The sequence below is a fragment of the Anomaloglossus baeobatrachus genome, chromosome 3 (genome assembly GCF_048569485.1).
Source record: "Anomaloglossus baeobatrachus isolate aAnoBae1 chromosome 3, aAnoBae1.hap1, whole genome shotgun sequence".
In the NCBI taxonomy this organism is placed as follows: Eukaryota; Metazoa; Chordata; class Amphibia; order Anura; family Aromobatidae; genus Anomaloglossus; species Anomaloglossus baeobatrachus.
The window spans coordinates 690,331,375-690,357,369 of NC_134355.1; the positions used below are offsets into that span (position 1 = coordinate 690,331,375).

Here is a 25,995-nt window from a genome sequence, read left to right on the forward strand (position 1 = left end):
AAGAGATTAAAGTGGCTATTGAGGCAGCCATACAAACATCATTAGCTAATATGCAAAAACAGATAAATGCCCATGCCTCTAGACTGGCAGAATCAGAGCAGAGAATATCTGACTCCGAGGAGACAATACTGGCTATGCAGGCACAAATAGCAGCTCTAGCAAAATCTAATGAATACTTGAAGGATAAAGCGGACGATTTGGAAAACAGATCGAGACGAAACAACTTACGTATAGTCGGGTTGCCAGAGTCTGTGTCGATTGGACGGTTGGATAATATATGCGAGTTGGAGCTACCGCAGGCCCTGGGCATAAAGGCGAAATTCAGAGTTGAAAGAGCCCACAGAGTGGGTCCACTGAGACACCAGGAGGCGAATAAGGGAGAGGGCCAAAACTCAAACAAGAATACCCCGATAAGAGCCAGGCAGGTGATTGTCAAGTACCTTGATTATAAGCATAAGGAGGAAATATTGAGGGCCTTTAGAGAACGAAAGCGTCCACTACAATATCAAGGCAACAGACTGCTAATTTTTGGGGATTATTCAGCGGAAGTATCCAGAAGGAGAAAAGAATTTACCAAAATTTGCTCATTTCTGTACAACAAAAAAGTAAAGTGCCAGCTATTATACCCTGCTACACTGAAAGTTAGAAACCCCAATGGCTCGTTTGTATACTACAAGGACTACAAAGAAGCAGAAAACATTCTCATGGCAGAGCTCAACAAGACTAGGTCAGAAAGGCAAGAAAAAGGAGCTAGTGGAGAAGGGAATAATAGAAGAGGATCCCCCACAAGCTCAGGAAGAGATGTGGGACGTCTTGGGGGACAAAAGCAAGTCGAGACCAGGGAGGAAAGGAGGCCAAGCCCGGGTCGACAGCATAATTCTCGCCTGGAACACAGGAACCAACCCTTGGAGAGAAACCATGATACCTGAACTGGAACTCGCTCATTGTTTTTCCTTTTTTTGCCTGTTTTTTTTTTTTTTTTTTTTTTTTTTTCTCTCTTCCCAAACAGGGAGAGGCGTTGAGGAGGATGCATTACGGAGAGAGGGTTGGGGAGGTGAGAGGAGGAGGGGGAAGGGAGAAAAGAGAGGAAAACATCCCAAAGTCTGGGTCCTCTTCCCCCCCTCTTTTTTTTTTTTTTTTTTTGTTCTTCTCTTTCTTTCTCCATCTTCTCTCCCCTTGGTCTTTTTTTTTCTTTTTTTCTTTTTCTCCTTTGTCCAGGAACATCATCCAAATTCAAATGAAGTGGGCCTGTTCTGGGCGGACTGATGGCTACCTGGAGTCAGAGATAAGTAGGACTGGAGAATCTTGCTGAGGTTTTGACATACTGTGCTAATTTTTGCATAATTTTCAAAGGCTTATTCAAGTTAGTCCGGGGATAGAACATATATTTTTTGGGGGGTGATTAGGGAGCTACATATTTTGGCTAGGAATAGGGGAGCTCACCAACGTGGCGGAAGCGCCGTGGATTTCTCGGAAGGGAAAATATGTTTTACAGTTACATGCTTTTTGTTGTATTTGTTATATTTGCAAGGTGGGGAAAGGGAGTGTCGATTTTGTGGTACCAACTGTGATTCTAGTGTCGAACATCTCGTCTTCCTTGATGCAGGGGCCCATAGGGGAGGGAGTAGTAAAAGCAGAATACACAGGTTAACATGATACAGATAACTACGTGAATGTTAAAGGGCTGAGATCACCTAACAAACAGCAATGATATTGAGACATCTGAAAAGACTAAAGACAGACATTGCCTTATTACAGGAAACCCACTTGGGGGGGGAGGACTTTTTCCGCATGAAGAAACATTGGGTGGGCACCGTTTACGGGGCAGCGGCACAAGGTAGAAAAGCGGGCACTATGATTCTAATAAATAAACAATTCAGTCATGAGGTAGTGGCACATGAGGCAGACGACCATGGAAGGTGGCAGCACTTAACAATCGTTAGTCCAGCGGGTAAACTCAGTATTTATAATGTCTATGGCCCAAATTCACAACAAATCACATTCCATGATGACATAAAGGCCACCATATTAGCAGATGGGGAGGCTAACATTATAGTGGGAGGCGATTTTAACACCGTCCCAGACTCAGCTGAAGATAGGAGGAGGGGCGAGGAGGGGACAGCTAATGTGGGCAGGAGTTTAGACAATAGGGATGTAACATTAGAAGACGTAGGACTGAAAGACATCTGGAGACTAACTCACCCACATGACAGAGAGTATACACACTTCTCTCACCCTCATGATAGCTGGTCACGTATTGATCAGTTCTGGATCTCGCAAGATTTACTGAGTGGAACGCAAGATTGTGTGATAGAGAATATGGTGATCTCTGATCATAGTCCGGTGAGATTGGGCATTAGAGAGAAATTCAGGAGAGGTACAGATATCATATGGAGATTCCATCGTTCCTTCTCAGGCAAGATAATTTCCATAAGGTGCTACAGGAGTGGTGGGGAGAATTCGCAGAGGACAATAAGGAACATAGAGAGTCCCCAGTGATATTTTGGGAAACGGCAAAAGCGGTCCTAAGGGGCCGTCTGGTGGGTACGCAGCCATGATCAAACGGAAAACCAATGAGAATTATAATTTCCATAGTGAAGCAGTACGGGTAGCATATACAAATTATGTGACAAATAGATCTCCCATGACAAAAGGCAGATGGTTGGAGGCAAAAGAGGGATTTGACGAATGGGCCAAAAAAAAGGAACAACTATTCTGGGTCGCACAAGGAGGTTGACTTGCATAGGTTTGGCAACAAGGCGGGAAGGATGTTGGCCAATCTGGCAAGGGGCAGCAGAAAGATGACAGTGATCTCTAAACTGAAAACAAAGGGGGGAGAGGTGACTACGGATCCTAAGGACATTAATAAACTGTTGGGAGATTACTATAGAAAACTATATGGGTCAGGGAATAACGACATGACTGATGAGGCAGAGTGGCTAAGACAAGCCCAAATGCCTAGCTTGACGGAGGAAGATTTGAGTGCCTTAAACGCAGATATCACAGTAGAGGAGGTGACGAGAACAATTGGGAGCTTAACACCAACAAGGCACCGGGACCTGACGGTTTCAATAGTGAATTCTATAAGGCTCTGAAGGATCTGATCTCGCCGGATCTAACCTCAGTCTTTAATGCTTTCCTGGGAGGGGCGGAAATACCCAAAAATTCCAACATAGCATATATTAAATTACTCCCCAAGGGAACCAAGGACCTGGATGATCCCTCTAGTTATAGACCTATATCGCTCATAAATCAGGATTTAAAAATTATGTCCAAGATCATGGCTAATAGACTGGCCGAGATCTTACCTAGGATCATTACGAATCACCAGGTGGGGTTTATTAAGGGGAGAAATGCCGTTACCAATATCCGAAAGACAATTCTAGTGGTAGACGCGGTTAGACTGGGTCTCACTGAGGGAGGGGCTAGACCTGCCCTAGTTACACTTGACGCAGAAAAAGCGTTTGATAATGTAAATTGGGGGTGGTTAGACAGGGTAATGGAGGCCATAGGGATTGTAGGCAAGATGAGACTTTACATTAGAAACCTTTATGCCAACTCGGGAGCTAGGGTACACACTCCGGGCTTTCTATCAGACGTGTTCCCTTTGATGAAGGGAACAAGACAGGGCTGCCCATTATCTCCTCTTTTATTCAACCTGGCAATCGAGCCGTTGTCAAGAATACTACAGGGACAAAATAGCTTTAAAGGAATCAAGATAAGGGGTTCAGAAGTAAAGACAGCGCTTTTTGCTGATGACATCATACTTTATATGGGGGGACCCCGGTGCGGATTTGCCACAGACTCTTGCCTTGATTGAAAAATTTGGCTCATTCTCCGGTTTCAAAACTGAACAAAAAAAAATGCGAGATCATGTTCCTAAAGGGGCATCATGGGACAATGGGGGGACAAATAAGGGATGGCTGTCTATGTGGAATTCCTATAGCACAATCTTCAATTAAATACCTGGGAGTGCATATAGGAAGATCGGTGGAAACAATCTATAACTTGAATTATGGACCGCTAATCAGGAAAATTATAGTTCAATTAAAGGGATGGAAAGGTCTGCCACTTCCATTACTGGCAAGATGTCACCTGATAAAAATGATGAGCTTTCCTAGGCTGCTGTATCCCTTCCAGACAATCCCGCTATTGCTAAAACTAAAGGATGTGAATAAGCTCAACTCCGCGTATACAGAATTTCTGTGGAGGGGAAGGAAACCCAGAATAAAGCTGCGTACGCTGATGAAGTCAGCAGAGGAGGGAGGTCTAAACTTTCCAGATGTCCAAGGGTATAATCTTGTATGTATCATGAGGCATGTAATTGATTGGGTGAGAGGAACGAGTAGGCACTCAGATCATGCGATGGAAACTAAATATGCGTCACCGTGGGATCTGACGTCCATTCTGCACTCCCCACTATCCAGGGTTGAAGGGCACATAAGGAACTCAATTATATTCCGAGACACCATGCTAACATGGAAGTCGGTAAGGAAAAAACTGGGGCTCTCATGGAAAGTGTCCAAGTACTTGAACCCCTGGGCATTCCCAAATTTTCCCCTGGGACGAGAAAACAAGCTATTTACTAGATGGAAAGAGAGGGGAGTCAGGAGAATGATAGATGTTATGAATGTGGAGGACAGGAGGTGGATGACAGGTCGGGAAGTGTTGGATAAGTACAACCTTAATAGCTCACATGTCATCCAGTATGAACAATTGAAACATGGAATAATAGGAGACCTGGGTGTGGTTGGAAGAGAGCTGAACAGAAGTTCGATTGATGAGTTACTGGAATGTGATGTAACAAGTATAAATGTCTCTAAAATTTATCGATCGCTAAGGGGGGTGCTTATCTCTCGGGAGGATAGTCGGACTTTAAAAGCGTGGGGGAAACAATTGGGAAGGGAAGAAGTGGTGGATGATATACTGAGAGGATGGGTACAAGTGCGGAAACACATTACCAATGAGAGATGGAGAGACACTCAATTCAGAATTCTACATAGGGCCATTATAGGTTTCAACATACCAGGTAGGGATAGGTGGTGTCCTAAGTGTCAAAAAGAAAAAACGGATATGCTGCATGGGCTATGGGAATGTGAGACAATCGCTAGGTTCTGGAACCAAGTCAGACTATTTGCCCAGTCAACATGGGGAATTTTCAGCAAACTAGACTTAATGGTGTGGATTTTCCACTCCTTTGAGGGAGGAGTAGGAGGAGGACCGAGCACGCAGGAAAAGAGGAAATACGCAATAATGCATGACATAGCCATGATAGCTAAGCGTTGCATCTTAAAACACTGGATTCAAAGGGAGGGCCCATCCATAAAGGAGGTTGTGGGCGAACTACACAACCTTCTGAAGTGGGAAAAACTAGAAGCGGAGAGGGATAAAGATGGGTTGACAGCCAAGTTTTTTGTGAGATGGAGACATTTTATTGAAAGCCAATTCACACAGGGAGAAATAATTAACCTGATGGCACCTTTTGTTCACTCGGAGTGGTATATCCTGAGCGATATCCAGGACAGCCTGGGTAAACTGAGAATCACCTAGGAGGGGGCTCTGGCGGGAGGGGGAGACGAGACGGTTGGGAATACCAAGACACGCTAGCAAAATTGAAATCATTCAGGGACGACACAGAGATTTAACGAATTGTATTGCATATGTTATATTATATTTCATTACCTATGTTTTGGTTTAATGTTACTGTATACTATCTTAAATCGAACAGCAACATGGAACTCCAAATTGGGGTATCACCCACCTCTATGTCACATTTTGTCAGACGAATGTTCTTCTTTTGCAATGATACTTGTCATGTTTTTACAAATTTGAAAAATCAATAAAAAACGTTTTGGAAAAAAAAAGACCCTCCAGTATCCTCTCATACAGCATAAATACATGCACATATCACACACATATAGTGTAGTGTCATGAGCACTATTCCGTACTAGGGGGTGATGTGGTGGGGGGGGATTCACCTAGCACAGATGGAATGGGGCCCACCTACATGCATCCTAGGTTCCCCTTCCTACCAACGATGGGTGCCTCTGTTCTTTTGACCCCCCCCACCCCCCTTCCCCCTCCAGATGACTGGCCCTCTCTGCCCCTTTTCCTCTCTAGTAGGGGTAACCACCACCAGAAACCAGGTGTGCTGATTGTGCTACACTATACAGTATACACTATATACGCTAGTACGGTATAGTGCTCAGGACACTACACTACAGTATATGTGTGTGATATGTGCATGTATTTATGCTGTATGAGAGGAACTGGAAGGGTCTTTTTTAAGTATTACTAATAAAATATTGTTTTAGAGGTACTTTTTGGTGGTGTTTAGAGGTGTTATCAGTCACTGTACAGGAGGAGGAGGAGGTGAGCTGTGACATCACCTTTAATGTTACCTGTCACTATTTTCAATATGTATATGATAATACTTCCATTCCCTGACAGTGAGGATTGATAGTGAAGGGGTTGGGAGCTGTAGTGTCCCGCAGGGGGGTGTATTTAGTATTTTTGCCCCAGTCTCCGCTCCTGACAGTGTGGGGGGATTGTGGACGCCTCAATCTCCCCCCCTTGTTGATGTACATTATGGTGCAGCTCTGTGTCCAGCAGGGGGCAGTGTCCTCCCTGTGATCTCTGAGCTGTCAGGTATCATGGCGCAGGCCCTCATCATCACATCACTCATCACAGGTGATGGGGCAGAAATGTCAGGACAGGACTTGTTACCCCGGAGGCTCCTATTACAGGACGCGCTGGTATCAGTGAGCTCCGCACCCCCGGCCGCAGTCACATGGCAGTAAGGACAGACAGCACGGCTGGGGGTATACAACAGAGGGGGAGGCCTGGAGATTACACAGTGGGGCGAGGGGCCAGATGTTATATACCAGGGTAGGGGGACGGAGGTTATACACTGGAGCGGGGCCTATATACTAGGGCCGGGGGTTATACACTGGGATCGGGGGCTATATACTGGGATCGGGGCCGGGGGTTATATACTGGGGCCAGATGTTATACACCAGGGTGGGGGGACGGAGGTTATACACTAGGACGGGGGCTATATACTGGGGCCAGATGTTATACACCAGGGTGGGGGGACGGAGGTTATACACTGGGGCGGGGGCTATATACTGTGGGGACGGAGGATATACACTGGGAGCGGGGGCTATATACTGGAGGCGTGGGCCGGAGGTTATACACTGGGGGCAGCGTCTATACACTGGAGGCGTGGGCCGGAGGTTACACACTGGGGGCAGCGTCTATACACTGGAGGCGTGGGCCGGGGGTTACACACTGGGGCCAGCGTCTATACACTGGAGGCGTGGGCCGGAGGTTACACACTGGGGGCAGCGTCTATACACTGGAGGCGTGGGCCGGAGGTTACACACTGGGGGCAGCGTCTATACACTGGAGGCGTGGGCCGGAGGTTACACACTGGGGGCAGCGTCTATACACTGGAGGCGTGGGCCGGAGGTTACACACTGGGGGGCCAGCGTCTATACACTGGAGGCGTGGGCCGGAGGTTACACACTGGGGGCAGCGTCTATACACTGGAGGCGTGGGCCGGAGGTTACACACTGGGGGCAGCGTCTATACACTGGAGGCGTGGGCCGGAGGTTACACACTGGGGGCAGCGTCTATACACTGGAGGCGTGGGCCGGAGGTTACACACTGGGGGCAGCGTCTATACACTGGAGGCGTGGGCCGGAGGTTACACACTGGGGGCAGCGTCTATACACTGGAGGCGTGGGCCGGAGGTTACACACTGGGGGCAGCGTCTATACACTGGAGGCGTGGGCCGGAGGTTACACACTGGGGGCAGCGTCTATACACTGGAGGCGTGGGCCGGAGGTTACACACTGGGGGCAGCGTCTATACACTGGAGGCGTGGGCCGGAGGTTACACACTGGGGGCAGCGTCTATACACTGGAGGCGTGGGCCGGAGGTTACACACTGGGGGCAGCGTCTATACACTGGAGGCGTGGGCCGGAGGTTACACACTGGGGGCAGCGTCTATACACTGGAGGCGTGGGCCGGTGGTTACACACTGGGGGCAGCGTCTATACACTGGAGGCGTGGGTCGGAGGTTACACACTGGGGCCAGCGTCTATACACTGGAGGCGTGGGCCGGAGGTTACACACTGGGGGCAGCGTCTATACACTGGAGGCGTGGGCCGGAGGTTACACACTGGGGGCAGCGTCTATACACTGGAGGCGTGGGCCGGAGGTTACACACTGGGGGCAGCGTCTATACACTGGAGGTGTGGGCCGGAGGTTACACACTGGGGGCAGCGTCTATACACTGGAGGCGTGGGCCGGAGGTTACACACTGGGGGCAGCGTCTATACACTGGAGGCGTGGGCCGGAGGTTACACACTGGGGGCAGCGTCTATACACTGGAGGCGTGGGCCGGAGGTTACACACTGGGGGCAGCGTCTATACACTGGAGGCGTGGGCCGGAGGTTACACACTGGGGGCAGCGTCTATACACTGGAGGCGTGGGCCGGGGGTTACACACTGGGGGCCAGCGTCTATACACTGGAGGCGTGGGCCGGAGGTTACACACTGGGGGCCAGCGTCTATACACTGGAGGCGTGGGCCGGAGGTTACACACTGGGGGCAGCGTCTATACACTGGAGGCGTGGGCCGGGGGTTACACACTGGGGGCAGCGTCTATACACTGGAGGCGTGGGCCGGAGGTTACACACTGGGGGCAGCGTCTATACACTGGAGGCGTGGGCCGGAGGTTACACACTGGGGGCAGCGTCTATACACTGGAGGCGTGGGCCGGTGGTTACACACTGGGGGCAGCGTCTATACACTGGAGGCGTGGGCCGGGGGTTACACACTGGGGGCAGCGTCTATACACTGGAGGCGTGGGCCGGAGGTTACACACTGGGGGCAGCGTCTATACACTGGAGGCGTGGGCCGGAGGTTACACACTGGGGGCAGCGTCTATACACTGGAGGCGTGGGCCGGAGGTTACACACTGGGGGCAGCGTCTATACACTGGAGGCGTGGGCCGGAGGTTACACACTGGGGGCAGCGTCTATACACTGGAGGCGTGGGCCGGAGGTTACACACTGGGGGCCAGCGTCTATACACTGGAGGCGTGGGCCGGAGGTTACACACTGGGGGCAGCGTCTATACACTGGAGGCGTGGGCCGGAGGTTACACACTGGGGGCAGCGTCTATACACTGGAGGCGTGGGCCGGAGGTTACACACTGGGGGCAGCGTCTATACACTGGAGGCGTGGGCCGGAGGTTACACACTGGGGGCAGCGTCTATACACTGGAGGCGTGGGCCGGAGGTTACACACTGGGGGCAGCGTCTATACACTGGAGGCGTGGGCCGGAGGTTACACACTGGGGGCAGCGTCTATACACTGGAGGCGTGGGCCGGAGGTTACACACTGGGGGCAGCGTCTATACACTGGAGGCGTGGGCCGGGGGTTACACACTGGGGCCAGCGTCTATACACTGGAGGCGTGGGCCGGAGGTTACACACTGGGGGCAGCGTCTATACACTGGAGGCGTGGGCCGGAGGTTACACACTGGGGGCAGCGTCTATACACTGGAGGCGTGGGCCGGAGGTTACACACTGGGGGCAGCGTCTATACACTGGAGGCGTGGGCCGGGGGTTACACACTGGGGGCAGCGTCTATACACTGGAGGCGTGGGCCGGAGGTTACACACTGGGGCCAGCGTCTATACACTGGAGGCGTGGGCCGGAGGTTACACACTGGGGGCCAGCGTCTATACACTGGAGGCGTGGGCCGGAGGTTACACACTGGGGGCAGCGTCTATACACTGGAGGCGTGGGCCGGAGGTTACACACTGGGGGCCAGCGTCTATACACTGGAGGCGTGGGCCGGAGGTTACACACTGGGGGCAGCGTCTATACACTGGAGGCGTGGGCCGGAGGTTACACACTGGGGGCCAGCGTCTATACACTGGAGGCGTGGGCCGGAGGTTACACACTGGGGGCAGCGTCTATACACTGGAGGCGTGGGCCGGAGGTTACACACTGGGGGCCAGCGTCTATACACTGGAGGCGTGGGCCGGAGGTTACACACTGGGGGCCAGCGTCTATACACTGGAGGCGTGGGCCGGAGGTTACACACTGGGGGCAGCGTCTATACACTGGAGGCGTGGGCCGGAGATTACACACTGGGGGCCAGCGTCTATACACTGGAGGCGTGGGCTGGAGGTTACACACTGGGGGGCCAGCGTCTATACACTGGAGGCGTGGGCCGGAGGTTACACACTGGGGGCAGCGTCTATACACTGGAGGCGTGGGCCGGAGGTTACACACTGGGGGCCAGCGTCTATACACTGGAGGCGTGGGCCGGAGGTTACACACTGGGGGGCCAGCGTCTATACACTGGAGGCGTGGGCCGGAGGTTACACACTGGGGGCCAGCGTCTATACACTGGAGGCGTGGGCCGGAGGTTACACACTGGGGGCAGCGTCTATACACTGGAGGCGTGGGCCGGGGGTTACACACTGGGGGCAGCGTCTATACACTGGAGGCGTGGGCCGGAGGTTACACACTGGGGGCAGCGTCTATACACTGGAGGCGTGGGCCGGAGGTTACACACTGGGGGCAGCGTCTATACACTGGAGGCGTGGGCCGGAGGTTACACACTGGGGGCAGCGTCTATACACTGGAGGCGTGGGCCGGAGGTTACACACTGGGGGCAGCGTCTATACACTGGAGGCGTGGGCTGGAGGTTACACACTGGGGGCAGCGTCTATACACTGGAGGCGTGGGCTGGAGGTTACACACTGGGGGCAGCGTCTATACACTGGAGGCGTGGGCCGGAGGTTACACACTGGGGGCAGCGTCTATACACTGGAGGCGTGGGCCGGAGGTTACACACTGGGGGCAGCGTCTATACACTGGAGGCGTGGGCCGGAGGTTACACACTGGGGGCCAGCGTCTATACACTGGAGGCGTGGGCCGGAGGTTACACACTGGGGGCAGCGTCTATACACTGGAGGCGTGGGCCGGAGGTTACACACTGGGGGCAGCGTCTATACACTGGAGGCGTGGGCCGGAGGTTACACACTGGGGGCAGCGTCTATACACTGGAGGCGTGGGCCGGAGGTTATACACTGGGGGCAGCGTCTATACACTGGAGGCGTGGGCCGGAGGTTACACACTGGGGGCAGCGTCTATACACTGGAGGCGTGGGCCGGAGGTTACACACTGGGGGCAGCGTCTATACACTGGAGGCGTGGGCCGGAGGTTACACACTGGGGGCAGCGTCTATACACTGGAGGCGTGGGCCGGAGGTTACACACTGGGGGCAGCGTCTATACACTGGAGGCGTGGGCCGGAGGTTACACACTGGGGGCAGCGTCTATACACTGGAGGCGTGGGCCGGAGGTTACACACTGGGGGCAGCGTCTATACACTGGAGGCGTGGGCCGGAGGTTACACACTGGGGGCAGCGTCTATACACTGGAGGCGTGGGCCGGAGGTTACACACTGGGGGCAGCGTCTATACACTGGAGGCGTGGGCCGGAAGTTACACACTGGGGGCAGCGTCTATACACTGGAGGCGTGGGCCGGAGGTTACACACTGGGGGCAGCGTCTATACACTGGAGGCGTGGGCAGGAGGTTACACACTGGGGGCAGCGTCTATACACTGGAGGCGTGGGCCGGAGGTTACACACTGGGGGCAGCGTCTATACACTGGAGGCGTGGGCCGGAGGTTATACACTGGGGCCAGCGTCTATACACTGGAGGCGTGGGCCGGAAGTTATACACTGGGGCCAGCGTCTATACACTGGAGGCGTGGGCTGGAGGTTATACACTGGGGGCAGCGTCTATACACTGGAGGCGTGGGCCGGAGGTTACACACTGGGGGCCAGCGTCTATACACTGGAGGCGTGGGCCGGAGGTTACACACTGGGGGGCCAGCGTCTATACACTGGAGGCGTGGGCCGGAGGTTACACACTGGGGGCAGCGTCTATACACTGGAGGCGTGGGCCGGAGGTTATACACTGGGGCCAGCGTCTATACACTGGAGGCGTGGGCCGGAAGTTATACACTGGGGCCAGCGTCTATACACTGGAGGCGTGGGCTGGAGGTTATACACTGGGGGCAGCGTCTATACACTGGAGGCGTGGGCCGGAGGTTACACACTGGGGGCCAGCGTCTATACACTGGAGGCGTGGGCCGGAGGTTACACACTGGGGGGCCAGCGTCTATACACTGGAGGCGTGGGCCGGAGGTTACACACTGGGGGCAGCGTCTATACACTGGAGGCGTGGGCCGGAGGTTACACACTGGGGGCAGCGTCTATACACTGGAGGCGTGGGCCGGAGGTTACACACTGGGGGCAGCGTCTATACACTGGAGGCGTGGGCCGGAGGTTACACACTGGGGGCCAGCGTCTATACACTGGAGGCGTGGGCCGGAGGTTACACACTGGGGGCAGCGTCTATACACTGGAGGCGTGGGCCGGAGGTTACACACTGGGGGCAGCGTCTATACACTGGAGGCGTGGGCCGGAGGTTACACACTGGGGGCAGCGTCTATACACTGGAGGCGTGGGCCGGAGGTTACACACTGGGGGCAGCGTCTATACACTGGAGGCGTGGGCCGGAGGTTACACACTGGGGGCCAGCGTCAATACACTGGAGGCGTGGGCCGGAGGTTACACACTGGGGGCAGCGTCTATACACTGGAGGCGTGGGCCGGAGGTTACACACTGGGGGCAGCGTCTATACACTGGAGGCGTGGGCCGGAGGTTACACACTGGGGGCAGCGTCTATACACTGGAGGCGTGGGCCGGAGGTTACACACTGGGGGCAGCGTCTATACACTGGAGGCGTGGGCCGGAGGTTACACACTGGGGGCAGCGTCTATACACTGGAGGCGTGGGCCGGAGGTTACACACTGGGGGCCAGCGTCTATACACTGGAGGCGTGGGCCGGAGGTTACACACTGGGGGCAGCGTCTATACACTGGAGGCGTGGGCCGGAGGTTACACACTGGGGGCAGCGTCTATACACTGGAGGCGTGGGCCGGAGGTTACACACTGGGGGCAGCGTCTATACACTGGAGGCGTGGGCCGGAGGTTACACACTGGGGGCCAGCGTCTATACACTGGAGGTGTGGGCCGGAGGTTACACACTGGGGGCAGCGTCTATACACTGGAGGCGTGGGCCGGAGGTTACACACTGGGGGCAGCGTCTATACACTGGAGGCGTGGGCCGGAGGTTACACACTGGGGGGCCAGCGTCTATACACTGGAGGCGTGGGCTGGAGGTTACACACTGGGGGCAGCGTCTATACACTGGAGGCGTGGGCCGGAGGTTACACACTGGGGGCAGCGTCTATACACTGGAGGCGTGGGCCGGAGGTTACACACTGGGGGCCAGCGTCTATACACTGGAGGCGTGGGCCGGAGGTTACACACTGGGGGCAGCGTCTATACACTGGAGGCGTGGGCCGGAGGTTACACACTGGGGGCAGCGTCTATACACTGGAGGCGTGGGCCGGAGGTTACACACTGGGGGCAGCGTCTATACACTGGAGGCGTGGGCCGGAGGTTACACACTGGGGGCCAGCGTCTATACACTGGAGGTGTGGGCCGGAGGTTACACACTGGGGGCAGCGTCTATACACTGGAGGCGTGGGCCGGAGGTTACACACTGGGGGCAGCGTCTATACACTGGAGGCGTGGGCCGGAGGTTACACACTGGGGGCAGCGTCTATACACTGGAGGCGTGGGCCGGAGGTTACACACTGGGGGCAGCGTCTATACACTGGAGGCGTGGGCCGGAGGTTACACACTGGGGGCAGCGTCTATACACTGGAGGCGTGGGCCAGAGGTTACACACTGGGGGCCAGCGTCTATACACTGGAGGCGTGGGCCGGAGGTTACACACTGGGGGCAGCGTCTATACACTGGAGGCGTGGGCCGGAGGTTACACACTGGGGGCCAGCGTCTATACACTGGAGGCGTGGGCCGGAGGTTACACACTGGAAGCTGGGGGACCGGAGATTATACACTGGGGTGAGGGGCCGGGGGTGATACTCTGGGGCAAGGGGCTAGAGGTTATACACTGGGGGCCGGTGTTTATACACTGGGGTGGGGGGCCCGGGGCTTATACACCGGGGTGGGGCCAAGGGTTATACACTGAAGTCAGGGAACCATGAGTTACACACTGGAGGCGCAGGCCGGAGGTTACAAACTGGGGGCGTTGGCCGGAGGTTACACACTGGAGGTGGGGGGACCAGAGGTTATACACCGGGGTGGGGGACCGGAGGTTATACACCAGGGTGGGGGACCGGAGGTTATACACCAGGGTGGGGGACCAGAGGTTATACACCGGGGTGGGGGGCCTGTGGTTATACACCAGGGTGGGGGGCCTGTGGTTATACACCAGGGTGGGGGACCAGGGGTTATACACCGGGGTGAAGGGGCCTGAGGTTATACACCAGGGTGGGGGACCAGAGGTTATACACCTGGGTGGGGGGCCTGTGGTTATACACCAGGGTGAGGGACCAGAGGTTATACACCGGGGTGGGGGGCCTGTGTTATAAACCAGGGTGGGGGACCGGAGGTTATACACCAGGGTGGGGGACCGGAGGTTATACACCAGGGTGGGGGGCCTGTGGTTATACACCAGGGTGGGGGACCGGAGGTTATACACCAGGGTGGGGGGCCTGTGGTTATACACCAGGGTGAGGGACCAGCGGTTATACACCGGGGTGGGGGGCCTGTGGTTATACACCAGGGTGGGGGACCGGAGGTTATACACCGGGGGGGGGGGGCCTGTGGTTATACACCAGGGTGGGGGACCGGAGGTTATACACCGGGTTGGGGGGCCTGTGGTTATACACCAGGGTGGGGGACCGGTGCTTATACACCGGGGGTGGGGGGCGGAGGTTTATACACTGGGCCGGGGGACCGGAGGTTATACACCAAGGTGAGGGGCCTGTGGTTATACACCGGGGTGGGAGACCGGTGGTTATACACTGGGGTAGAGGGCTGGTGGTTATATACCGGGGTGGGGGGCCGGGGGTTATACATCAGGGTTGAGGGCTGGTGGTTATATACCGGGGTGGGTGGCCGGGGGTTATACACCGGGGTAGAGGGCTGGTGGTTATATACCGGGGTGGGTGGCCGGGGGTTATATACCGGGGTAGAGGGCTGGTGGTTATATACCGGGGTGGGGGGCCGGGGGTTATAAACCAGGGTGGGGGACCGGAGGTTATACACCAGGGTGGGGGGCCTGTGGTTATACACCAGGGTGGGGGACCGGTGCTTATACACCGGGGGTGGGGGGCGGAGGTTTATACACTGGGCCGGGGGAACGGAGGTTATACACCAAGGTGAGGGGCCTGTGGTTATACACCGGGGTGGGAGACCGGTGGTTAAACACTGGGGTAGAGGGCTGGTGGTTATATACCGGGTTGGAGGGCAGGGGGTTATACACCAGGATGGGGGGCCAGTGGTTATACACTGGGGTAGAGAGCCGGTGGTTATACACCAGGGTAGGGGGCTGGTTGCTATACACCAGGTTGGGGGGGCGGAGGTTATACACCGGGGTGGGGGGCCAGAGGTCATATGCCGGGGTGGGCCTGTGGTTATACACTGGGGTTGGGGGCCGGAGGTTATACACAGGGGTGGGGGGCCGGTGGTTATACACTGGAGTGGGGGGGCCGGGGGTTATACACTGGAGTGGGGGGGCCGGGGGTTATACACTGGGGTGGGGGGCCGGTGGTTATACACTGGGGTGGGGGGCCGGTGGTTATAGACTGGGGTGGGGGGACAGGGGTTATACACTGGAGTGGGGGGCCGGGGGTTTTACACTGGAGTGGGGGGGGCCGGGGGTTATACACCGGGGTGGGGGGCCAGGGGTTACACTGATACATATATGATTCTCTCCATACACTGTATATGAGGCCTCGCGGTCCTTGAGCCTCCATTTAGTGTATGGATTAACCCTATGTGTGCAGGAGGCTGTGACTGTGCGCTGATTGTTGTGGCCCCTGATAGGGTGACTGATTAACCCCTTGGTGTCTGGCGGCCCCTCGGTCACGGCCGGTCTCGCCCTGCAGTTATCCTCCTCATGTAGAAGCACAGGAGCAGATCTCAGGAGCAGCTGAGCCGCGACTCCCCCGTGTACAGGAGACACGTCGACCTTAGATACCGTTACCATGGCGACCGCATCCCTGGAAAGTCACTTGTCATAATCATCATTAATGATTCTCGGTGGGGGAAGGAGAGGGTTAATTCTGACAACAAAGTCGCTCATTAGCCATCACCTATGGCAACCAAATATCAGACTCTGGATATTCTGCCCAGTGGCCTCTGCTGCGACCTCCTCTGTGACCTCCAATGCGACCTCCGCTGTGACCTCCTCTGTGACCTCCAATGCGACCTCCGCTGCGACCTCCTCTGCGACCTCCTCTGTGACTTCCAATGCGACCTCTGCTGGGACCTCCACTAGTATCGCTGCTGTGACCTCTGCTATGACCACCGCTGTGGCCTCTGCTGTGACCTCCAATGCGACCTCCACTAGCACCGCCGCTGTGACATCTGCTGCGACCTCCGTTGCAGCTTTCATGTCCTGTGTGAAGAAGGTATTTCACATGCGGTGGACGGACAGGAGACCGACACTGATGTGAGGGAGTCTCCATCACCGCTTCAGTTCATCTGAAAGCTGCAGAATGGGGTTGAGGACTCTCCTCCTCCAAATTATACGCCAAGTGATCACCGAATACTGAGGATGGAGGCTACGGGTGGTCACAGAATATGGAGCATGGAGTCAACAGAAGGTCACCAAATACTGAGGACGGAGGCTACGGGCAGTCACCGAATACTGAGGATGGAGGCTACGGGCGGTCACCGAATACTGAGGATGGAGGCGACAGGCGGTCACCGAATACTGAGGACGGAGGCTACGGGTGGTCACAGAATACTGAGGATGGAGGATACACACGGTCACCGAATACTGAGGACGGAGGCGACTGACGGTCACCTAATACTGAGGACGGAGGCTACGGGCAGTCACCGAATACTGAGGATGGAGGCTACGGGTGGTCACAGAATACGGAGCATGGAGTCTACAGACGGTCACCGAATACTGAGGACGGAGGCTATGGGCAGTCACCGAATACTGAGGATGGAGGCTACGGGCGGTCACCGAATACTGAGGATGGAGGCGACAGGCGGTCACCGAATACTGAGGATGGAGGCTACGGGCGGTCATTCAATACTGAGGACGGAGTAGACGGTCGGTCACCGAATACTGAGGACAGAGGCGACGGGTGGTCACCGAATACTGAGGATGGAGGGGACAGGCAATCATCGACTAGAATCTCAAGGATACAAGTCCATCTCCAGAGATCTTGATGTTCCCTTGTCCACGGTGCACAACATAATCAAGAAGTTTACACCCCATGGCACTGTAGCTAATCTCCCTGGACGAGGACGGCAGAGAAAAATTGACAAAAGGTTGTGACGCAAGATAGTCTGGATGGTGGAAAAGCCCCAATCAAGGTCCAAAGAAATTCAAGCCACTCTGCAGCTCACGGGGCATCAGTGTCAGTGAGAACTATCTTTCCACTTCTGAATGACATGAAATGCTATGGAGGAGACCCTACTGCTAACACAGAGACAGAAAAAAGCCAAAGTGTATATGCCTAACCAAAATCCTTCTGGGAAAGTGTCTTGGGACAGATGAGACCAATATAAAGCTTTTTGGTAAAGCACATAATTCTACTGTTTACTGAAAACTGAATGAGGCCTACAAAGAAATGAACACAGCACCTACAGTCAATCATGGTGGAGGTCAGAGATGTTTTCCTACCTTTGGCACTGGGGGTGCACACTTGAGTGTATGTCAGCATGAAATCTGAAGATACCAAAAGATTCTGGGTGGCAATGTAGAGCCCAGTGTCAGAAAGCTGGTTATGGTCCTATGACAGGGGTGTTCCAGCAGGACAATGACCCCAAACACTTCAAGAAGCCCCCTGAAATGGATGGAAACAAAGCGCTGGAGAGTTCTGAAGTGGCAGCAATGAGTCCGGATCTAAATCCCATTGACAGCTGTAGAGAGATCTGAAAATTAGAGAGACCTGGAGGCTAAATGCACTTAGGAGATCTGTATATGTAGGTAAAAACTGTATAGTCCAAAACGCGTCTAATAATGCACATGATACATATATCACAAAAAACACACGGGACTGCAGAGTACAACGTTTATCATTTATTTATTGATCGTGTGAAGGCTGCCTGGTCCGGCACTCCTCCGTGGTAGGTCAAGCAAATATGACAGCTGTCAATCAAAAGCTGGGAGGTCCCCCCTTCACACAGTATGTATATATAATATATATCTATATATGTATATGCCTTGTATACAGTAATCATATATATAGTGACGTTGCTGTATACCATCATACATGTCCGGTAACTTTTCCAGTCTATCTAGAAACAACAATCAGGGAATTGATAATGGGGGGAGGGGGGGTGCCAAAACACTTAACGAAATGTTACTGGTGTCCGCACAGCCCGGTAAACACTCACATATTGCACTTATCTAGGTCAACACTAAAAACAAACCCAATGGTGGAGGCAACATATACAGTGGCAGGGGGGGGTTACATATATACAACCAGAAATGGTAAGATGGACATAGACCTTGGAGGAAAGTCTTCTTGCTCATGGATGAAGGAGCCTTGGTCATAAAAAGTTCTTCACCCTATTTTCGGCTAGTTGGCCCAAAAAACATTGGCTGTAAGCTCCACCGACTTCTGCCTCAAAAAAACATCTCAAAAATTTCAGTGAGGCCAATCCGTTCCTTCCTCAAATTGTCTAGTTTTGACCTCCGGTACATTGAAGCACTTCTTGGACATGGTCAACGTCATCCATTCCAGAAGGTTAGAGACTAATGTTTATGGACAGTTGAGATGCGTATGGGTTTGTCTGAGTGAATTATGGGGGGTGTTGGGTATGAAATCATGGAATATTGGAATTGTGCTAGATATTAAGACTACGGTAAAGAGTGAAAACTGTCAACCAATGTAGCATCAAACATCATCAATGATGCGGGAAGGCGCCGGTCACCCCCCACTTGTGGGATGGACGTGGATGATCACAATGATGGAAAGGACATATTTCTGAACATACTCCTCAATATTGAAGTGGCAACACCAAGAAGGAAAATTCATGAAAAACTGTAAAGCACAGGATCCTGAGACATGTATGAGGGCCATGTGCAGAAATCCCGTCACTTACAGCCTTGGCTGCTATCCACACATGTTCTGAGAAATGTTCTCCACTCTGAGGATCAAGATCCGCTGTTGGAAGCTCCTGAGTAATCACCAACCAATGACGTCCCAGATGTGCTCGAAGGGAGACAAGTCCGGAGACGCTGGTTGTCGTAGCAGGTTTAGCCCCCACAGGCAGCTCATAGCAGCATGAGTAACATTCAACCTGGTATTGTCCTACTAAAAAAAAAATTGCTTCCAATTTTTTTTGATTGTTTGCATATTTATCATATGTCTATGGACTCTGTGCTTTCCACAATCTCATTACTTTTTCTTGTTTTTGTTGCAATTTCATTGTTGAGAAGTGTAGATTATATGTAGACTATTCCTATTGGAGTAGTCAAAGTTACAGAAAGAGCATTTACAATTTAGAGAGGTAGGTGCAGACCCCATAGCGGTTCCTATTTTTGTGTATGAGCATGTCAACCTTGTTCTATGACATTTGTATGTATGTATATTTATAAAGTGATGGCGTGAGGCTGAGTTATCACAAATGTCATAAGACAAGGTTGAACTGCTCATACACAAAAATAGGAACCGCAATGGGGTCTTCACCTACCTCTCTATATTGTAGCTGTTCTTCCTATGACTACAATAGGAATAGGAGTAAATATTAGTATTCCTATAAATTGTAAGAAGTGTTAACTAACAAATAGGCTGTCTGCTCCATTGATGTTGTTTATTTGTTAGTTAACACTTCTTACAATTTATAGGAATACTAATATTTACTCCTATTACTATTGTAGTCATAGGAAGAACAGCTACAATTTAGAGAGGTAGGTGAAGACCCCATTGCGGTTCCAATTTTTGTGTATGAGCAGGTCAACCTTGTTTTATGACATTTGTGATAACTCAGCCTCACGCCATCACTCTATAAATATACATACATACAAATGTCATAGAACAAGGTTGACCTGCTCATACACAAAAATAGGAACCGCTATGGGGTCTTCACCTACCTCTCTAAATTGTAGCTGTTCTTCCTATGAGTACAATAGGAATAGGAGTAAATATTAGTATTCCTATAAATTGTAAGAAGTGTTAACTAACAAATAAACATCATCAATGGAGCAGACAGCCTATCAGTGAGGTATGAAAGTGCAGTCTCTATGGACCCTTCAGCTGTCAAACTGCGCAACACCCTAATGAGCTGATGACCAGGACTACAAAATGACATAATAAATATTGCATTCCCTCTCAAACACTGTTCAAATATTTATGACCCCTCTGTAAAGTGCAGCATAATCAAAGCTGGAGTCATCTCGGCATATTCTGACCCTTCTCTACGGACATCTCTCCGACCCAGCTCGTCATTGTCCTCTTGGTGTATAAGTGAAGCAGAAAAAAAAGGATCTCAGGATTTCACATCTTGTTCAGTAACCAATTGTTTTATTCTCCTCTTCAATCCAGTGCTGCATTCATAGTTCAGCTGGCTTGGAATTTTACATTTCACTTATGAGCTTATTTCCTCTACCGAGAAAGCCCTTTTGGTGGTAGGCATGTGGTAGGTATCTGAATTGTGAATGCAGCTCTGGATGTGTGGAGACTGGAGCACACGAAGTTCAGTACAAAATAAAACAAAGTAACTTAATATTATATGTACATTTAGGATGGGGAATCCAGTGTAAAATTCTCTCCGGGAGGACCATATGAGGTCGGACCGTTATGAATAACACTCAACGACAATTGGTGCAGATCCAGGACAGCAGATCCTGGTCCTCTACTAGGTCCCGCCATGGGTTAGCAATCTCTAGAAGTGATTACGGGATTTGGACCCCTGAAGCTCATCAAAATCCCCTTGTGATCATCTCAGGGCAGGATGCATATCAGAAAGCAATTCCCAATGGGGCAGGTTTTCATTGAATTGTAAGCTACCCTTTTAAGCTGCGTTACGTCATGATAACTTTGGTCCGTAGATTCTTGGGGAGTCTATCATTTGTGCTTGGAAATGGTTCTCAGTTCGCCACCGGAGTATTTATCCACACAACTGACTTTTAAACAGATTGGTATAGAGAAAACTCATCAGGTTTTGTCCATTTTTTGGCCGGAGATGGCAATGAGGAGCATGCAGCTATGGATGATAAGGATGCTATAAATACATACATCTGCACTCTGCTGGCAAAGTATACAATGCAGCCACTTTGCTGAACAAGAGATATGGAGGAGACACTTGAGACCAAGTTCAAAATCAAAGTGATGGTGTGAGGAGCAGTCATGATGAATCTCATAGACATATGTTGACCTGTTCATACAATTAATTGTGAACCGCCATGGGGTCCTCATCAACCCCTATAAATTGTCTATGACTGCAGTGCAGTGACAACCCCCGTGCAGATATTCAGAATGATGACCAGGCATGCTGTACACCTCCAAGTTAGTAAATACTGGAGATTTTAGTGACTGCATAGAAAAAATATTATTGCACAATATTGTACACGAAGTTCCGGATCATTGTAGAATTTCCACCTAAAGACTTTTGAGTGTATATCCTGGCAATACGTCTGTGAAGAAATGGGACAAGGGAACCTACCCACCCATCATCTCATAGGAACTGTTTGTAGTGGTTACACCTTGCTAATTGCATAAAAACATCAAACTTCAAGTAATAAAAAAGGATAAAGTTGTTTCAACACGTCTGCCTTACATCTGCATACAGCTCGCTTACTCCATGCTGTGCACTAGACCACTATAGATTTACACTGAACATCTGCTGGGAGATGCCACCCCAGGTTCCTCAAGAAATACAGCATTTTACACCGAATGATGTCATCATGCACCAACTCAGTCTTGTCCTTTTCCTTACGAGAGATGAGTGCTTTTCAGCTTCAAACCTCAATGTCCTACTGACCTCCCAAAAACTAAGGTGTTGAGCCACAAAAAAGAAGCAACATAGCAAAAACCGGCATCGGCAACATTCCATTTGGTCAAAGACCGAGCGTGACTTATGACATCCCGATAATAACTTCTGTGGTGCTGAAGATAGACCCGCCCATGAGGACCGCTGTCCTGAAGAACCTCAACTCTGAATCCTCATATGTGAAGGCCAATGCCCTAAGAGGTGAAGGGGAAAAAAAAGCCTTTGAGATAAGGCACTGGCGTTTTGTTGTGTAAGCTGCAGAGTTTGCAAAGATTTCAAGGCAGGAGAGGCGCCTTGTGTGCTTTGATACACAAACGGAGGAAGGAGAAGAACCGTCCAGTCCTGGTGTCAAAAATCGACCTTGATCAGTAGAAAAGGAGCAGCTGCTGGATTTGCAAGGTGAGTGCAGAGTCAATCGTCCATCAGGAAACACGACCACAAGTCCATGGTATTTCAGAAGAACACCCAACTCTCGGGAGGCAGTCAGGAGTTTCTTACGGTCTACAAGCTTTATCGAAATTCCAAGTGCCAGTTGTAAGGTGAACGTGCCGGGAACCAGCAGTGTGGACCATCCGCAGATTAATAAATTAAATAAATATGTTAATTCCTTAAATAATATTAATAATAAAAAAAAAAAAGTCGTCACGTCTTCCACAACTGAGGTCTATTCTCCAAGCAAAGGATTGACGAGGGGTTAAAACCCACCATCCTCTCCTTGTTGTGTTGGAAGCAAAGCCTGGCATATAGGGTAATGTGCGTGGGGAGAGCTTTTAGGAAAAGTGGTGGGCATCACTCGTGGGTGGGAGACAGTGGGCGCCGTTGGCTGCTCGATGACAAGGAGATGTGGGTGGTGGAGGATGGAAGAGGCTTCGGCTGTTGACACCTGGAATTAGAAGTTTAGTTTTAGTTCAGGGAAGTTGTCTATTAGTCTCATCATCCATCCAACAATTCTAGCCGCGTGTGCGTGTGCGTACATATATATATATAGTGGTCATGGAGCAGGACAAGGTGGCAACGGTGGTCACAGGAGGCAGGGGCAGTCATGGAGCAGGATGAGGTGGCAGCGGTGGTCACAGGAGGCAGGGGCAGTCATGGAGCAGGATGGGGTGGCAGCGGTGGTCACAGGAGGCAGGGGCAGTCGTGGAGCAGGATGAGGTGGCAGCGGTGGTCACAGGAGGCAGGGGCAGTCGTGGAGCAGGATGAGGTGGCAGCGGTGGTCACAGGAGGCAGGGGCAGTCGTGGAGCAGGATGAGGTGGCAGCGGTGGTCACAGGAGGCAGGGGCGGTCGTGGAGCAGGATGAGGTGGCAGCGGTGGTCACAGGAGGCAGGGGCAGTCGTGGAGCAGGATGAGGTGGCAGTGGTGGTCACAGGAGGCAGGGGCGGTCGTGGAGCAGGATGAGGTGGCAGCGGTGGTCACAGGAGGTAGGGGCAGTCGTGGAGCAGGATGAGGTGGCAGCGGTGGTCACAGGAGGCAGGGGCAGTCGTGGAGCAGGATGAGGTGGCAGTGGTGGTCACAGGAGGCAGGGGCGGTCGTGGAGCAGGATGAGGTGGCAGTGGTGGTCACAGGAGGCAGGGGCGGTCGTGGAGCAGGATGAGGTGGCAGCGGTGGTCACAGGAGGTAGGGGCAGTCATGGAGCAGGATGAGGTGGCAGTGGTGGTCACAGGAGGCAGGGGTGGTCGTGGAGCAGGATGAGGTGGCAGCGGTGGTCACAGGAGGTAGGGGCAGTCATGGAGCAGGATGAGGTGGCAGCGGTGGTCACAGGAGGCAGGGGCGGTCGTGGAGCAGGATGAGGTGGCAGCGGTGGTCACAGGAGGCAGGGGCGGTCGTGGAGCAGGACAAGGTGGCAGCGGTGGTCACAGGAGGCAGGGGCGGTCGTGGAGCAGGATGAGGTGGCAGCAGTGGTCACAGGAGGCAGGGGCGGTCGTGGAGCAGGATGAGGTGGCAGCGGTGGTCACAGGAGGCAGGGGCGGTCGTGGAGCAGGGTGAGGTGGCAGCAGTGGTCACAGGAGGTAGGGGCGGTCATTGAGCAGGATGAGGTGGCAGCGGTGGTGGAGCGGGGGGGGTCACAGGAGGCAGGGGCGGTCGTGGAGCAGGGCAGTGCTGCAGCGGTGGTGGTGCGAGGGTCACCGGAGGCAGGGGCGGTCGTGGAGCAGGACGAGGTGGCAGCGGTGGTGGAGTGAGGGCCACAGGAGGCAGGGGCGGTCGGGGAGCAGGACGGTGCGGCAGCAATGGTGGAGCGGGGGTCACAGGAGGCAGGGGTGGTCATGGAGCAGGACGAGGTGGCAGCGGTAGTGGAGCGGGGGTCACAGGAGGTAGGGGCGGTCATGGTGCAGGGCGGTGCGGCAGCAGTGGTGGAGCGCGGGGTCACAGGAGGCTGGGGCGTCGTGGAGCAGGATGGTGCGGCAGCGGTGGTGGAGTGGGTGTCACAGGAGGCAGGGGCAGTTGTGGAGCAGGGAGGTGCAGCAATGGTGGTGGAACGAGGCTCACAGCAGGTAGGGGTGGTCGTGGAGCAGGATGGTGCGGCGGCGATGGTGGAGCGGGAGTCACAAGAGGCAGGGGTGATCGTGGAGCAGGACGGTGCAGCGGCGATGGTGGAGCAGGGGGTCACAGGAGGCAGTGGTGGTTGTGGAGCAGGGCGGTGCAGCAGCAGTAGTGGAGCAGGGGTCACAGGAGGCAGGGGCGGTTGTGGAGCAGCACGGCAGTGGTGGTGGAGCGAAGGTCACAGGAGGCAGGGGCGGTCGTGAAGCAGGGAGGGGCAGTACTGGTGCTGGAGTGAAGGTCACAGGAGGTGGGGGCGGTCGTGGAGCAGGGCTGTGCAGCAGGGGTCACAGGAGGCAGGGGTGGTTGTGGAGCAGCGTGGCAGCGGTGGTGGAGCGAGGGTCACAGGAGGCAGGGGCGGTCGTGAAGCAGGGAGGGGCAGTACTGGTGGTGGAGCGAAGGTCACAGTAGGCAGGGGTGGTCATGGAGCAGGGCGGTGCAGCGGTGGTGGTGGAGCGGGGGTCACAGGAGGCAGGGGTGGTCATGGAGCAGGGCGGCGCGGCAGGTGTCCCAGATGCTCAGCGGCGCAGTGAGGCAGAGAATACATCCAGAAACTGGATCTGCGCACGCTCCACCTCCAGGCACCAGTTTCCTTACATCTGCTGCTGGGACATCAATATGCCAGAGTCAGCGCATGCGCAGATGAGATCTTGAGCCGAGAGCGTCATCTGCGCATGCGCTGACTCTGGGTGCCATTATTTGAAGCCCACACTGCCGGCGTCTTCAGTATGGCCCCTGCCTCATCTCCCGCAACACAGAGCAGTGCCTCTCGCCGTACAACCCAAACAGCGCAGCGCACAGCCCGCAGCACCCGCAGCATTGCCCCTGCCTCCTGCACCCCTCTCCATCACTCCCCTTGGTAAGCTACATTCGGATTATAAGATGCATCCCTCAAATATTTGGTAGGAAAAGTGCGTCTTATAATCCGAAAAATATGGTATTGTACGATAGGGAGTATAGTAAGTCCACAATCAGCAGCCGCCGAGCCTAATGATTGAGTCACCGGTTGGAGACTTTGGTTTGGAGACGTTGACTCACCAAGACCTGGACTTTCGGACCCGTGCGGCTGCTGGACGCTCCAGAAGACTGTCGAGACGAGTCAGTCTCTCGAGGTGAAGCGCTCGCGGGTCCTGTTCTGCCCGTTCCTTAGAAAAGTCCATCTCAAACACGGTGGGAGAAGTGAGGTCCAACTCCAGGAACATGATGTTCTCCGCCTGGTAATGAAGCACCACACGGCCATTACTATAATGAAATGTCAGAACTTCTTACCCAACCGATCTCCGCCCCGGCTCTGGCGACGTCT

At 53.4% G+C, this 25,995-nt stretch overlaps 1 protein-coding gene across 2 annotated transcripts in view; it reads right to left on the reverse strand.

Moving 5' to 3' along the window:
- Nucleotides 1-20,124: 20,124 nt before the first annotated feature.
- KIF3C (kinesin family member 3C) overlaps nt 20,125-25,995 on the reverse strand; it is a 67,477-nt gene continuing 61,606 nt past the window's right edge. Inside the window, exons 7-8 of one of the 2 annotated variants that reach the window (XM_075341326.1) lie at nt 25,731-25,906; nt 20,125-23,036 (exon numbers count right to left, since the gene is read on the reverse strand). In XM_075341326.1, the coding sequence (XP_075197441.1) occupies nt 22,943-23,036; nt 25,731-25,906 (270 nt within the window). In that variant the 3' untranslated portion in view covers nt 20,125-22,942. The remainder of the gene's footprint in view (nt 23,037-25,730; nt 25,907-25,995) is intronic. The other variant, XM_075341327.1, reaches the window with a different exon arrangement.